At 37.1% G+C, this 17,678-nt stretch overlaps 1 protein-coding gene across 3 annotated transcripts; it reads left to right on the top strand.

Moving 5' to 3' along the window:
- Positions 1-851: 851 nt before the first annotated feature.
- Positions 852-17,440, top strand: LOC125232439 (myrosinase 1-like). Of its 3 annotated transcripts, none has more exons than XM_048138096.1 (8): positions 852-929; positions 9,764-9,885; positions 10,854-10,945; positions 11,634-12,206; positions 12,702-12,944; positions 13,089-13,240; positions 16,583-16,824; positions 17,225-17,440. In XM_048138096.1, the coding sequence occupies exons 1-8, from the start codon at positions 882-884 to the stop codon at positions 17,379-17,381; spliced, it is 1,629 nt and encodes a 542-aa protein (XP_047994053.1). In that variant the 5' UTR covers positions 852-881; the 3' UTR covers positions 17,382-17,440. The 3 variants fall into 3 exon arrangements, with proteins under 3 accessions (XP_047994053.1, XP_047994055.1, XP_047994054.1); XM_048138098.1 differs by lacking the exon at positions 852-929 and adding an exon at positions 9,521-9,550; XM_048138097.1 differs by lacking the exon at positions 852-929 and adding an exon at positions 9,580-9,686.
- Positions 17,441-17,678: the final 238 nt, after the last annotated feature.

Consider the following 17,678-nt stretch of genomic DNA (forward strand, 5'->3'; position numbering starts at 1 on the left):
TCTTTTCCCCAATGTCGATTCTAATTAAAGAATTTGTTATTATTATTTGTTGTATATAAGTATGTATTTATCTATTTAAGTATGTATATCGTCGCTTAGCACCCATAGTACAAGCTTTGCTTAGTTTGGGGCTAAGTTGATCTGTGTAAGGTGTCCCCCAATATTTATTTTATTTATTTATTTTATTTCGGACTGGTTTTGATACAATTTCATATACAGCACATTTTTCACTTTACTTTGCCCAAATAACAATCAAATTCTCAAATTGTTGTCAAAATAAGATCGAAACCAATTTATTGGCATGCATTGTGGGCAAAATGTGCGTAAATTAGTAGCTAAAATAAAACTACCTAATACTGTTTCCGACCTCTTATAAACCGGCAACCTTCAAATCAAGGGAGAACAGGCATCTGCAGGGCAAGCTCACTCTACCGGTAGGCCACGTCTTTGCTTTGACTACTCTGTGGCCAAGAGTAGCCATATAATCAATAAAATAAAAAATAGTATCAATAATAATACATTATTATAATGTATCATGGTCACTACTTGTACACACGAGGCGGCATAATAGAAGCACATTTGTATCTTAATGTACTATTTCAGACACTTACTCATGACAAGGATATTTAGGCTCATAAATCCATACTATTATTCATACCTACTAATTTTCTAAATGGGAATGTGTGTGTGTCTGTTTGTCTGTCCGTCTTTCACGGCAAAACGGAGCGACGAATTGACGTGATTTTTTAAGTGGTGATAGTTGAAGGGATGAGGGAAGTGAAGGGAAGAGTGACATAGGCTACATTTTGTCTCTTTCTAACGCGAGCGAAGCCGTGGGCATCAAGGTTATGTATAGTTAATTATGTAAAATATAGTTTCATATGTCATTTGTTAGCAAGAACCCTTCTCGAGTGAAGGCCTCCTCCAGAGTAAGCCAGTCCTCACATAGGCACTGGTCCCACCGCGAGCTAGTAAGCTATGAGCTATCGGCTATAAAAACGAACAAAAGATAGTCGCTCCCGTGCAAATAAAAGAGACACGGCGATGTTTACAGTCACTCGCCCAGTGGTGAGCTATCAAAATCGCCGTGTCTCTTTTATTCGCACGGGAGTGCTTATCTTTTGTTCGTTTTTATAGCCAATAGCTCATAGCTTACTAGCTCGCGATGGGACCAGTGCCATAAGTTGACGTAAAATAAACATTAAAACAAGTTTTAGAAGTATAAGTATTTGTAAAGGTGCACGTATTTTAATTTATTGCTTATTATAATCAACATGGTGTGTAAAGAGAAACTATTCATGTCAGCTGTATTAATACCTACAGCAAGAGGCCAGGGAACGTAGCCAAATGCAAAAACGCTCACATTTCCTACTGTCTTAAGGTTTTTACATGAGGGATTTTATAGAGTTAGTAAAACGTATAATTTCTGCACATTTGCTAATTCGGCACGACGGCTATTTTTATTATTTGAAAGTTGAGTTCTAGGACCGTTTTTTTTTTGCCATGATTCACAATTGACAACGTTTCAAAATTTTCAATGTCCCTAAATCGAAAACCATTTCGAGATATACGCCTGTAGATCACAAAAATATATTTTAGAATATTTTTTTTCCTTATTTTTAGTAAAAAAATCTTAAAAATAGTTTAAAGGGGAAGTGACGTTGCATAGTTGAGTCAGACTATTCAGAGCTGCCACTATAACCAAAAAAATCTTCCGGTTGGGATGTTACTTAAGAGGCCTTATTCCTAAAGACGAGCGTTTTTTGCAAAATAGAACCTTTTTCATTCAAAATTATAAAGAAACTATAAATGATTATTAAAAAACTGATAATGTTCCTAAAAGTACATATCTTAAGCTAGAAAGTCAATTGGTACTACTTTAAAATATGTCTTTTTATACTTCCGAAAAATCAGTTTTTTCGGAAGACGTTTTCAATTTTCATAGTGGGATAGCTCGTTTAGAATCGTGATTGTGCTGTTAAAAATGTTATTTGGGGTAATAAATAATCACAATCCTATTTGTTATATCCTGTACGAGTTAGCTAATACTTTGACATTTTAAGATTTACTTGAAATGGTGGATAAATAACCTTCCGTATCCTCCCCATTTTTTCGATAAAAAGAGGTTTTCATTATGTATTTTTCCTGCGATTCCTGCATTTTTTGTAACTCTTCAATAATATTATCCTAAACTAGAACTTCTTATTGACCTATAAGAAAAAAATCATACATATAAGACATACCTTTCTGTCGATAGATATGTTTTTAAAACACCTAAAATTCGAATAAAAGACACTGTGCTAACGCGAGCCCGCTCAGTCTGCGCCGAGCGCTCGAAGACAACGGACCTGCGTTTGATCGTCCGGCGCACCTAGCTTTCGTAAGCAGCTCGATAGTTCCGAGAAGTGCCGTAAACTGCGACTAAACAAATCTTGATCCTTTTTACACCTTATGCAATTTTAGCATTCGACATGCTTTTCATATGATTTTGGATTTTAAGTTATACGTGAAGTTTGTTGAGAGTTTGAATTATTATTATATTTTGGGACCAGGATGAGGTTCTGGTTCTCATGATGATGGAGTCAGGCAGGAGATGTTCAACAGAACTGCTATTCTACTTATCATAACTCCACCATGTTTGGGCTCATTAGATTTGGGCTGATGAGCACCATCGATCTAGATGAGGTCCAAGGTCTCATGATGGAGTCAGGAGGTGGTCAACAGAACTGCTATTCTCCTCATCATAACCCCATCATGTTTGGGCTCATTAGATTTGGGCTGACGAGCACCATCGAACTAGATGAGGTCCAAGCACAGATGTCATATATACCATAGATCAAGCAAACGTATCTACTTAGCGTGTCAAATGAACTCAGTGAAATCCACTGAGTTGTCCGTCTTTACTCGCAGCTTGCAGCTTTCGGGCGTCAATTTTTGTAAGTTGAAGTCAACCAAAACATAAAAAATGCCTCGTTACGTGATATTCAATTGCAACAACACAAAAATTATGAACAATCAAGAGCCTGAGACATATTTAAAATTACAGGCAAGAATCAACTTCAGTACAAAATTTGACACGCTCGGCCCCTATACAAATATATGAATTTGTTTCTTCTATCTAAATTAAGTTCTGTGGGTCCAAGGTCTCATGACGGGGTCAGGAGGTGGCCAACAGAACTGCTATTCTCCTCATCATAACCCCATCATGTTCGGGCTCATTAGATTTGGGCTGACGAGCACCATCGAACTAGATGAGGTCCAAGGTCTCATGATGGAGTCAGGAGGTGGTCAACAGAACTGCTATTCTCCTCATCATAACCCCATCATGTTTGGGCTCATTAGATTTGGGCTGACGAGCACCATCGAACTAGATGAGGTCCGGGGTCTCATGATGGAGTCAGGAGGTGGTCAACAGAACTGCTATTCTCCTCATCATAACCCCATCATGTTTGGGCTCATTAGATTTGGGCTGACGAGCACCACCGAACTAGATGAGGTCCAAGGTCTTATGACGGGGTCAGGAGGTGGCCAACAGAACTGCTATTCTCCTCATCATAACCCCATCATGTTCGGGCTCATTAGATTTGGGCTGACGAGCACCATCGAACTAGATGAGGTCCAAGGTCTCATGATGGAGTCAGGAGGTGGTCAACAGAACTGCTATTCTCCTCATCATAATCCCATCATGTTTGGGCTCATTAGATTTGGGCTGACGAGCACCATCGAACTAGATTAGGTCCAGGGTCTCATGATGGAGTCAGGAGGTGGCCAACAGAACTGCTATTCTCCTCATCATAACCCCATCATGTTCGGGCTCATTAGATTTGGGCTGACGAGCACCATCGAACTAGATGAGGTCCAAGGTCTCATGATGGAGTCAGGAGGTGGCCAACAGAACTGCTATTCTCCTCATCATAACCCCATCATGTTTGGGCTCATTAGATTTGGGCTGACGAGCACCATCGAACTAGATTAGGTCCAGGGTCTCATGATGGAGTCAGGAGGTGGCCAACAGAACTGCTATTCTCCTCATCATAATCCCATCATGTTCGGGCTCATTAGATTTGGGCTGACGAGCACCATCGAACTAGACGAGGTCCAAGTTCTCATGATGGAGTCAGGAGGTGGTCAACAGAACTGCTATTCTCCTCATCATAACCCCATCATGTTTGGGCTCATTATAAATATGTGGAAGGTCGTTAATAATAATAAATGTTTTATTAGGGTACCCCTACATGTAAAGAGGGGGCAGATATTTTTTTCATTTCAACCCCAACGTGTGATATATTGTTAGATAGGTATTTAAAAATGAATTAGGTTTTACTAAGATCGATTTTTGATAATTTTCATATTTTCGGAAATAATCGCTATAACTTTTGAACCATATGTTTAAAAATATGAAAAAAATCACAAAAGTAGAACTTTACAAAGACTTTCTTTGAAAATTTGTTTTGAACTTTATAGGTTAGTTTTGAGAAAAATACGGAAAACTACGGAACCCTACACTGAGCGTGGCCCGACACGCTTTTGGCCGGTTTTTATTTTATTTTAATACTTTTCTGTGCTATTCATACAGCCACCCTAGGGGATTCAGTATTGACAGCTTCTTTTTTTTTCTGCTTATATTTGTTTCCGCTTTTAAGTTTATTGTAAATAAGACTGCCTGCACTTACATTGAGATTATAATTACATAATGCTATTAAATTAAATCTAATGAAGCGTTGTTTTATTTCCTAAATCTCAAAACCCTTTAAATCGAATATGTATAGTAATGAGCAAAAATTTTACCGCAGGCTTTCCAAACCGACGATGCTTGATCAGCTACTTTTAGAACGAACATGTACACCGTGTCCAATAAGTCCGAATACTCACATTTTACCTCAGTTCTAAAGATATAGGGATCACAGGCCATCAAATTCTTATTTAAACTGAAGAGTATATTCCTTTTAATAAAATACAAGCACAAAGTTCAAAAAAAAAGTGTCTAAGAAAAACAAAGAGGTAAAGTGCCAACAAAATACTTGCTCGGCACGCAGGTGACGAGTTATTTTTTATAAGCAGAATCTGTATGTGATAAAACAGACGCCACGTGTCCAAAATAAACTATTATGGGTACCGAGGATAGATAACGTTCCGGGCAACTAGAAAAATGTGCTTATAAGAATACCAAAGTCACTATAAGTGTTCCGTTCAGATTTGAGAAGATCGGTTCTGATCTGACCATCATCAGCAGTTCCACTGCACCAAATGTCACTGTTCTGGACGAAAGTGCATGCTGTTCTTATAAAAATACCAAAGTCACTATAAGCGTGCCGTTCAGATTTGAGAAGTTCCGTTCTGACCATCATCAGCAGTTCCACTGCACCAAATGTCACTGTTCCGTACCTAAATGCATGCTGTTCCTTTAAAAACACAAAAATCACCATACGTATGCCTTTCAGATTCGAGGAGTTCCCTCGATTACTCCAGGATCCCATCATCAGAACTGGGTTCTGAGAAAAATGGGACCAATCTGTATTCATATACATTCAATATTTTTTTTTAATCGGTCCAGTAACAACGGAGATATCGAGGAACAAACATAAAAAAATGAAAAAAATAAATAAACATACAGACGAATTGAGAACCTCGCCTCAAATCTCTCAGATTTGAGGCGACGGTTAAAAAGTGACACATCATGAGCAGTTCCAATGCACCAAATGTCACTGTTCTGGACGTAAGTGCATGCTGTTCTTATAAAAATATGAAAGTCAGTATAACTGTGATAATTTCCGAAAATATTAATATTATCAAAAAACGATCTTAGTAAACCCTTATTCATTTTTAAATACCTATCCAAAAATATATCACACGTTGGGGTTGGAATGAAAACAAAATCAGCCCCCACTTTACACTTTACACTAATAAAACATTTTTTTCCATTTTTCATTTTTGCACTTTGTTGACGTGATTGATATACATATTGTTACTAAATTTCAGCTTTCTAGTGCTTACGGTTACTGAGATTATCCGCGGACGGACGGACGGACGGACGGACGGACGGACGGACGGACGGATGGACAGACAGACATGGCGAAACTATAAGAGTTCCTAGTTGACTACGGAACCCTAAAAAACAGAAATCACTATTAAACTATTCTCTAATTTCAAGTTCCTAACTAAAATTTTCCTAATAAAAAAAAACAAATTGATCCCGCTACAAACTTTCACCCCCTTTTTCCCTCTACTAGGGGTGTAAATTTTCATAATCGATTCTTATCTCTTCGAAATTTTGTTAATGCAATCTATACAAATTTCGACTTTCTAGCTTTCGTAGTTTCGGCTCAGCGGTGTTGGTTGTTGAATCAATCAATTAGGAAACCTGAATTTATATATGTACATGTAGACTACTACTATACTTTTACTACATTCATATACCTTATTTACTACTACCATACCATGAATATGAAATTAAATAAAGAGTCCCCATATAAAATTGAAAATTATGTTATTAGCAATTTAATTCAAAACTATCAAGATTATTCATGTCTGCGTTGAAACGCGCGTTGAGTTGCCGGTGCTCGCGTACCGAGCGCCAACGCCATCTATCGATGGCCGTTTCGTGAAATTGATGAGCGCTCTAAGGAGTAAGGGGTCTTAAGTTTGACTGTGACACTTATCATCCCTAGTAGTATGGACATTAGAGGTAGGGAGCGAAAGCTTTAAGTTTCAGAAGTGCAGATATAAAACCAGGTGGCGCTGCAATTGCTTGTACATATGGGTTTGACACGTAATTTTCGACTGTTCTACTTTGACACATTTCTCTCCTTATACTTCTACATTCCATAACTCGTATTTAGTTATTCAATATTTGTTGACGGTGACACTTGACAGTCAGACATCTCGAACTGTTTAAGCTAACTGTTAAGTTTTTACAAGTAGGGAACAAACCAAATTATTTTATTGAATATTTTTTTTGATTTGTTCTTTTTTCAAGTAGTCACACTACTATATATAAATTATAAATTTAAATAGATATCATACACGAAAGAAAAAACGACAAGGCCCACTGGTGGCCGAGCCGGGAATCGAACCCGGGTTTTCAGCTTACGCGGCTGACGTCTTCACCACTAGACCACCCGCCCGCCGTGGTACCCGACGAAATTTCTCTAGTGTATGTTATCTCTGATAAGGCTAGGCGCCTTTGACCAACTCTAAGGGCGAGCAATTAGTGCTTGCACCTCCTATACGAATCCTTTGCAGGATTACGATATAGCGAGAGAGATGGTGCTGCCATCTATACAAGTAGGGAACAAACCAAATTATTTTATTGAATATTTTTTTTTGATTTGTTCTTTTTTCAAGTAGTCACACTACTATATATAAATTATAAATTTAAATAGATATCATACACGAAAGAAAAAACGACAAGGCCCACTGGTGGCCGAGCCGGGAATCGAACCCGGGTTTTCAGCTTACGCGGCTGACGTCTTCACCACTAGACCACCCGCCCGCCGTGGTACCCGACGAAATTTCTCTAGTGTATGTTATCTCTGATAAGGCTAGGCGCCTTTGACCAACTCTAAGGGCGAGCAATTAGTGCTTGCACCTCCTATACGAATCCTTTGCAGGATTACGATATAGCGAGAGAGATGGTGCTGCCATCTATACAAGTAGGGAACAAACCAAATTATTTTATTGAATATTTTTTGGATTTGTTCTTTTTTCAAGTAGTCACACTACTATATATAAATTATAAATTTAAATAGATATCATACACGAAAGAAAAAACTACAAGGCCCACTGGTGGCCGAGCCGGGAATCGAACCCGGGTTTTCAAATCAAAAAAAATATTCAATAAAATAATTTGGTTTGTTCCCTACTTGTATAGATGGCAGCACCATCTCTCTCGCTATATCGTAATCCTGCAAAGGATTCGTATAGGAGGTGCAAGCACTAATTGCTCGCCCTTAGAGTTGGTCAAAGGCGCCTAGCCTTATCAGAGATAACATACACTAGAGAAATTTCGTCGGGTACCACGGCGGGCGGGTGGTCTAGTGGTGAAGACGTCAGCCGCGTAAGCTGAAAACCCGGGTTCGATTCCCGGCTCGGCCACCAGTGGGCCTTGTCGTTTTTTCTTTCGTGTATGATATCTATTTAAATTTATAATTTATATATAGTAGTGTGACTACTTGAAAAAAGAACAAATCAAAAAAAATACATACATACATACATACAATCACGCCTGTATCCCATAAAGGGGTAGGCAGAGCACATGAAACTACTAAAGCTTCAGGGCCACTCTTGGCAAATAAGGGGTTAAAAGAAAACGAAACTGTGGCATTGCAGTGACAGGTTGCCAGCCTCTCGCCTACACCACAATTTAACCCATATCCCATAGTCGCCTTCTACGACACCCACGGGAAGAAAGGGGGTGGTGAAATTCTTAACCCGTCACCACACAGGCAAAAAATATTCAATAAAATAATTTGGTTTGTTCCCTACTTGTATAGATGGCAGCACCATCTCTCTCGCTATATCGTAATCCTGCAAAGGATTCGTATAGGAGGTGCAAGCACTAATTGCTCGCCCTTAGAGTTGGTCAAAGGCGCCTAGCCTTATCAGAGATAACATACACTAGAGAAATTTCGTCGGGTACCACGGCGGGCGGGTGGTCTAGTGGTGAAGACGTCAGCCGCGTAAGCTGAAAACCCGGGTTCGATTCCCGGCTCGGCCACCAGTGGGCCTTGTCGTTTTTTCTTTCGTGTATGATATCTATTTAAATTTATAATTTATATATAGTAGTGTGACTACTTGAAAAAAGAACAAATCAAAAAAAATATTCAATAAAATAATTTGGTTTGTTCCCTACTTGTATAGATGGCAGCACCATCTCTCTCGCTATATCGTAATCCTGCAAAGGATTCGTATAGGAGGTGCAAGCACTAATTGCTCGCCCTTAGAGTTGGTCAAAGGCGCCTAGCCTTATCAGAGATAACATACGCTAGAGAAATTTCGTCGGGTACCACGGCGGGCGGGTGGTCTAGTGGTGAAGACGTCAGCCGCGTAAGCTGAAAACCCGGGTTCGATTCCCGGCTCGGCCACCAGTGGGCCTTGTCGTTTTTTCTTTCGTGTATGATATCTATTTAAATTTGTTAAGTTTTTTTTAGAAATGATTTTGTCGTTTTCTTAGGTGTATGAAACAACACATGTGACGTCATAAAGCTGTGTCTTGACGTTTGTAACATATGCTCTTTCTGTTCGAAGTCGTAATAAAAAAGGATTTTCGCATTAAAATCTCAGTTTTTGGGAAAAATAAAAAAATACGTGTATCTTTAAATATTGAGTTCTTTCAAACCAAACAATAAAAAGTAGTAGTCGTAAATATGAAATGTTGTCAATTTAAGACCAAAATGATCAGATAATAAGATCCTAGCTAAAATTAATTTTGGAGATATGGGCTCCTCATTCTTTATAAAAGATGGAAAACTCATTTAAATACTACTCATCAAATGAACATTTTAATGTTTTTTTTGTCATTGGCTAGCAGAGTTAACTTCAAATATGAATAGTAGGTATCCCAATTTGGTGCGTAAACTGGTTAAATATTTACTTATCATAGACGTCAATGAAATCTACGTAAGTAGGTAGTTAAGACATATTTGTATAACTTGTTTTCGCTAAACCATTTGTTGTTACATCCTCAGGTAAGTTATACGTTTTGTTTTGTGATTTCTTTCATCTTCATCTCAAATACGATGATAAAAAATTTTTAACCACTTAGGATCCTAAACCATCACGGACAGCATCAGAAATGCGGACTTTTAATATACTGCAAGGTCTGGCACCTCTTTTACTTACCATATCTTGTTGTGCTGGTCGAACCAGTCCAAATGATATCGACAAGTAAGTTCTTTCGGTAAATACATAGTCTAGCGAACTTTAGAATTTTAATACAATCTGGAAAATAATGTATCGTATGTATCGAAAAAATCTCATAACTATGATAAGGTCACTACGGGTAAGTGTGTCATAAGGAGATGTGTGTCTGGCCATAACATTTGGCTGTTTTACTCATTGTCACTGGTGGTTTTGCAAGTGCATACTTTTGCTATTTGCTAGTGACGATTAGTGTTGATTGGACTATTAATAAACACTGATCATTGTTTAAACAGGGCAAATGCAGCTCAAAGAGGGTGCGGTGTGCTGATGACGGGAGGACTTACGGAACTAACTTGTTCCGTCTATTGTCCTTTGAGTCGTCGGCAATCCGAACCCTCCTTGGAACTTGTACATTCCTTTTTGCTGTGTACTTAACACAGTAAAAGGGAGTGTACAAGTTCCTAATAGGGTGGCAACGCGCATATGACACTGTTTGAGCTGCAGGCGTCCATAGGTTACGGTGACCGCTTTACATCAGGCGGGCCGTATGCTTGTTTGCCACCGACGTAGTATAAAAAAAAATGTGTAGGCCAAACACACTTGTCCTTATGATACACTTACCCGTATAGACCTTACTACGCTTTTATATAACGAACTAAGATGCTATGGGACATATTTTTGAGTAAATTGTTTTTACACTTGGCTGTACATACTTATTTTATTACATAATAGGAACAATATTTATGTGTCGTTCTTGTTTATTAATTCGAATACCTACACACAAAATAAATAAATGGCCAGGTTATTTTTTTTTTGTAGAACTATAAGTGTGAATCAAAAATTAGGTAAATAATATATTATTATAATTATTAATTGTGCGAGCAAAGGAACAAATCTAATTACTTTATTAAATAAGAGGAATAGTTAAACAGCAAATGCCTATCCACATACGCATCCAACAGACGTGTCTAATAATGATCGTATCATTGCAGATTATGTAATCAGAAAAGACTCTTTCCTAATAACTTTCGGTTCGGAGCCGCCACGGCCGCGTACCAAGTGGAAGGGGGGTGGGAATCCGGTGGTATGTACTCCTTGAATGAACTTACAAGCTTCATTTAGAAATAATTTCGACGGTGTTGTAACACTTTATAAAATCGGAAAAGTACCTAAACTAAATAGACTAGACAGCATAGACTAGAGTTATAGCAGCTACAAAATAATATGTACATGTAAATATTGTACACTTTCTTTAAACAGTAGTACAAGTACGATATTATAAAATAGAAGCAACCCAAACCCTCCTTTGAACTTGTACACTCCTTTTTGCTGTGTACTTATACTTAACACAGCAAAGGGGAGTGTACCAAGTTTCTAATGGGGTGGCAACGCGCATGTGACACTCTTTGAGTTGCAGGCGTCCATAGGTTACGGTGACCACTTTACATCAGGCGGACCGTTTGCCACCGACGTAGTATAAAAAAAAGAGAATTTCAGTCATTGACTTAAATACAGTTCTTAACTACTACGCTAATTATAATCACAGCCAAATTCAAAACATGGTCCTGAATGAAAAATGTATTTTTTTATACTACGTCGGTGGCAAACAAGCATACGGCCCGCCTGATGTAAAGTGGTCACCGTAACCTATGGACGCCTGCAACTCAGTGTCACATGCGCGTTGCCACCCCATTAGAAACTTGTACATTCCCTTTTGCTGTGTTAATGTAATTGTATTTAACAAAAACATTTCATAATGAACACTTTTACAGGCAAATCAAAAAGCATATGGGACGTATACGCTCACAAACCTGGCAAAATAAAGGACAACTCCAGTGGAAACGTCGCTTGTAATTCCTACGAACTGTACGAATGCGATTCAGCAATGCTTCGATACTTAGGAGTCAACTTCTACAGATTTTCCATTTCTTGGCCAAGAATTCTTCCAAATGGTTTCGCAAACAATATCAGCCAGGAGGGCATTGACCATTACAACAAAGTAATTGATGATCTCCTGAAGAGTGAAATAGATCCTGTAGTAACTATTTACCATTGGGACTTACCGCAATTTCTCCAAGATATTGGAGGTTGGGCGAACCCGCTTATAGCCCAATGGATAGAAGACTATGCTCGAGTTTTATTTGAGAACTTCGGAGATCGTGTGAAAACTTGGATAACTATTAATGAGCCGTTGGTTATGATATCCGGTTACGGTTCTGATGAATACGCGCCAGGTTTAAAAGATGGACATGGCACAGTGGATTATATTGTGGCCAAGAATATATTGATAGCACATGCAAGAGTTTGGCATTTGTATGATAAGGAATTTAGACGAACGCAACAAGGTAATTCGTAAAGGTACTATAGAACCAACTGAATCATGACCCACCATAAGCTCATTTTGCCCAATCGTCTGAATGTAAGTAGATCGAAATTCGCTTGCAGCTGATAGAGTTTCATTGGTGACGAAGTTGTTATCATTCATATCACATTTATTTAGTATTTAAAACGACCTAAGTGCATTATAAGCGATAGCCATTACAGGTTCGAAAGATTCTAAAACTAATTATCTGCCAAGTGGGTCATGAACCAGTTGGTTCGATAGTACCAACACAAAGAGACAAAAACCGGCCAGTGTTCCGTAGTTTTCCATATTTTTTCTCAAAAACTACTGAACCTATCAAGTTCAAAATAATTTTCCTAGAAAGTCTTTATAAAGTTCTACTTTTGTGATTTTTAAGAAACTATAAGGGTTCCTAGTTGACTACGGGAAGCCTAAAAAAGTAGTCCGCGTTGTTACTGAAAAGATACAAAATTCTAACAATTTAATTGCATTTTAGGTAGCATTGGGATATCACTAGTAACAGATTACAACCAAGGCTTGACAGATTCTCCAGAAGACATTCAAGCGGGGGAAGATGTGATGCAATTCAATACAGGGATGTACTCACATCCAATATTCTCGTCTTCTGGCGGGTTTCCACCGCGGGTGGAGCAAATAGTGGCTGAGAAGAGTAAGGAACAGGGATACCCAAGGAGCAGACTTCCAGAATTTACGGACGAGGAAAGGGAATACTGTAAAGGTTTGTCTGACTCTCACTATTTTTAAAGTTTTACTGCCTAAGTTAAGTCCGAAAAACTCCATTTGTGGAATTCCTTGTTTTTTGTTTCAGTAATGCATTTGCCAGAAGGAATTTAAAAAATGTTTTTGTTCTCATTACTTTCAGGTACAAGTGATTTCTACGGCATGAATCACTATTCCACTCAGTTCTGGACTAGGAGTACTTACAAGCCGAAAATAGTACCCTCTAAAGAAGATGACATCGGAGCAACGGGTTCTTATTTAAATTACCCGAAGACTGCAAGTGCTCATATCTCGGTATGTATCAAATAAAAATCATAATAAGCCTCCAAAAGCTGTGCTCAAGCGGTTGTCGGAACTATATCGCATTTTTTTATTTTTATAAATAAATAAGTATTGGGGACACCTTACAGAGATCAACTTAGCCCCAAACTAAGCAAAACTTGTACTATGGGTGCTAAGCGACGATATACATACCTACTTAAATACATACTTATAACGTAGAAAAACATCCATGATTCAGGAACAAATATCTGTGCTCATCACACAAATAACTGCCCTCAACAGGATTCGAACCCAGGACCGCGGCTTAGCAGGCAGGGTCACTACCGACTGAGCCAGACCGGTCGTTAAATGATTCGACATTGGAGCGATAATCTCGCGTGTTGCTACCTGGTTATTCATAATTGGACGGTTTTATGGAATAGCGAACTAAGCGCCAAAATCCGAAAAAAAAGTTATGAATGCAGTTCGGATATAAATGTGATAATCTATAGTATTGACTATTTCTTTGTTGAAAAATCATGCTTACAGCCTTATTTTAAGGGGTAGAATCAAACGACACGTTAAAATTTGTATGGTCCTGTGTACTAAGTCGTTACGTAAAAACGAATTGAACGCCAAATTTACTTTTTACAATATATAATAAGCGTATATTCTAAATCGCAAAATCGAGTTAAACGCCATAAAAATGTTATTAATTCGTTTTGGTTTAAAGTTTTGATGATTTATAAACGCAATATCGATTTAACCGCCCTAATAATGTCGTTTAATTCGTTGTTACATATTTGAAATTGCAGGATATTTCGCTTAATGAGAACTAAGTATCAAGAGGTTTTGTTATATCATAATATCTTATGTGTGTAATCCTGGCTAGTACTAATGAATTATTATTAGTTACAATGCCAATTTTGCCATACCTATATGCTGATTTTTTTGACATTTAAGTATTAAAAAAAGTTGATTGAAGAACAAAACTAAATTGTTAGACGGATTAGTCCTAATCATTGTGGAGGAAAACATTGTTGTTGATTTATTTACAATAGCACTATTTACTCAAATATATGAAATTTTATTTTATTCCAGTATTCACTTTACCTCTAACAGTTTTCATTAAAGAATCAAGCGACAAAATATGTCTCATAGTACGCTACGACGAAATAAATTAACCTCATCCCAGTATTAGTTCAATAAAGAATCAAGCGGAAAAACGTTAATAACTTCGAAACTTGAATAGGTATGGTGTTATTTTTTTTATCTAAAATCAGTGCGGGCAAGACCGGCATAGTTTATTTGAAATAAAGTTTGAGTGGATAAAACTCTATAATTAATGCAGTCTGGCGTAATGCGCATGGTCCTATGGGATAGCAAATATTATATTTTACAAAGCTTTTACAGTATTTTGGTGAAATAAGGTACTTTTAAGTGATAAAAATCACATTTTTTAAGGCTCGGCGGGTTGACCGTTCTCCCGCGATGAGCACGGAAAGACCGTCTAGTGCTTGTTGTCGCGTAATTTCATATGAGACTAGGTTCCAAAATCATGATCATTGTTATTTTACGTAATAACGGGGCAGAATGTGCTAGATAATTATTAAAATAACGTTGAAATTTTGAACATATAAGCATTTTTCTATTTATAAGGCAAGACCGGCATATGTCCCGTAGATGGGGTTCATAACCTTTTCTTTTCAGGTCCAGATATTGCATTATACTGTTTTTCCAACGAACACCTGCGAGTACAATTTAGTCACGATATTACAGGCTCATATAAATCCAACTACTTATCTGTTTTTGAAACTATGTTATTAAGAAAACGTAATAGGATATTAAGATACGTGAATTAGTTTGGTAACATTTCTTAGCAATGCTTGGTTTTGCTATAGTCACTACAGTATGAATGTTCACGTTATTTTTTTTTTATCATACTCGCATACTAAATGTGATTTTGCACGCAGGGGGAAAGTGAATTATAGAAAAATCGTTCTCCCAAGGGAGTTATGAAATTTCTAGTACCGTATTCAATTTTTTTATCTTTTTACATAATTTTATATTGCAAGTGTGATGAAAAACATTGAGTGTAACTCGGGGAGTATGAATATTACAAACTCGAGTCTTTAAATCGCTCTGGCATGCCGTCGCGATTTAACTTACTCTCGTTAGTAATATTCAAGTTCCTTCTCTTGATGCACAATGTACTATTAAATGCTAAATAAAAAATACTACCTACTATTTATCCATTACAGCCTTTGTTAAAATACGTCAAATTGGCATTGTTAATACCAAGTTATTTTTTTTACAAGGGCGTTTTAAAGTCGTTATTTAATCGCAAGTAGGCTTAGTTCTGTTCACCACTTATAATTCTTCACAACTATGTTATTTTTATTTAATACTTTCGAATGATATTAGTAACACCATACGAATCATTACCAAAACTGTATTTCGAAGTTAAAATCAAAAACGGTACAATTTATCATAAGCCAAAAACGTACTTATATATTGAAATTCTTTACACTCGACTTATTTCCAATAAAGCCTAAAAAAGGTTGGCAACTCCTTGTTTATCGTATGCCGGTCTTGCCTTTCTCTTTTATGCCGGACTTTCTGAGTAGGCACAATTTCTAAGTTACATATTTCAGAACATGAAACAAGAAATTGAACTCGTTTTGAGTAGATTAATAGTACTAGTCAGAAAGAACGGTTATTAAATGACTACGTTACATATATGATATACAAATATTCCGACTGCTTCTATTTTATTTTAATTTTTTGCGGAACCATGTTGAACTCGATGCTCGAGTTCGAAACACGAATCAAGTTTATTGTTAACTAGTGTTCGTCCTAGGGATATGTATTGAAGACCAATGGCTTAAGAATGAAAAACTGATATACCTTCGGAGGTGTGAGAGGCGTAGATATATAAACACAAAAGTTATAGTCAATAGACGGTCTTTCCGGGTAGACGGTCTTCCCCACACTGACCTTATTTAAATTATGAACACTTTTATAGGTTCAATGTCAAAATTAACTTTTTTACTTTATAAATGAACTTACAACAACTGATTCAAATTTCAAATCTTTCTAGCTCATTTTCTCGATTTCAACTAACTGTCGCTTGATCGCTTATTCCATAACACTGTCCAATTATAGTTATTAATATTTCTATTTTACATTAAAAATGTTGTATTATTGGGCGAAATAAAAATTCTACTTACCTACTGACCTTCCTAAGGTAAATCCATTTGGCAATTGTAGTTGTCGGACTTTGTCTATTATGCGCAAGTAACTAACGCAAGTCGCCTCGTCTATATTTAGTTACAATAATTACTATCAAATATTAACGGAATATCAACTTCTCAGGTTATCCCTCACGGTATGAGACGTGCTTTGAACTGGGTGAAAGACAATTGTAATAATCCCCGCATAATAATAACGGAGAACGGTGTTGCTACAAACGAAGATCTTCAAGACTTTAGAAGAATTGATTATTTCAAGAAATACCTCAGTAACGTGTTAGACGCTATGTATGAAGATAAAGTCGACGTTGTGGGTTATATGGCTTGGAGTTTGATGGACAATTTCGAATGGAATGATGGATTTGAGTAAGTCAACGTCAGAACAGTAAATCCATACTAATATTATGAATAGGAAAGTGTGTGTATCTGTTTGTTTGTCCATCTTTCTCGGCAAAACGTAGCAACGAATTGACGTGATTATTTAAGTGGAGATAGTTGAAGAACTTGAAGAGATTTTGCCATGAAAGGTGGACAAACAAACAGTCACACACACTTTCTCATTTATAATATCAGTATGGATACACAGATTAATATTATAATATAATAATTTTTAGTTAATATACTGATGATCTCGCAACCCTTCTCAACCTTTTCGACCACCTAAACCTTTTTCAACCATACTGTATGTACTCTCTAAACTATTGTCTAATAGATAATAATATCTATCTCTCTTTCTCTGTCTATAAAACTATTTCATTACTTACAGGCCAAAATTTGGCATCTTCAAAGTGGACCACAAAGCTGGTAACAAGACAAGACAGGCAAGACTCTCCGCGATATGGTACAGAGACCTCATCTCTTCGAAAACTTTAGACCCCGATTATATTCCCACGACTGAAAAGGCTGAATTTTGTACTAGCTGATTATTGTATTTTGTGATAAAAAATAATTTATTTATTTAATAAAATTTTAATTTAATAAAGTGAATCGTTTTATTACCTTTCCAATTTTGAAAGAATTAGAGGCGTGTCATATTTTTAAATTACCTGTAATGGCATTTGAGGTAAGGTACCTACAAATCTCGACTGGGGGGCAAATGTAACTGGTCCATTTTTTCCATGTTTTACAATATTTGCATTATTAAATAGAGTGTCCACCGGTTATGGTAGGCGTGTTCAGTGGATACATGTAGAACTCAACGTCATAGTGCAATAATGGAA

This window comes from Leguminivora glycinivorella, chromosome 13, assembly GCF_023078275.1.
Source record: "Leguminivora glycinivorella isolate SPB_JAAS2020 chromosome 13, LegGlyc_1.1, whole genome shotgun sequence".
NCBI lineage: Eukaryota > Metazoa > Arthropoda > Insecta > Lepidoptera > Tortricidae > Leguminivora > Leguminivora glycinivorella.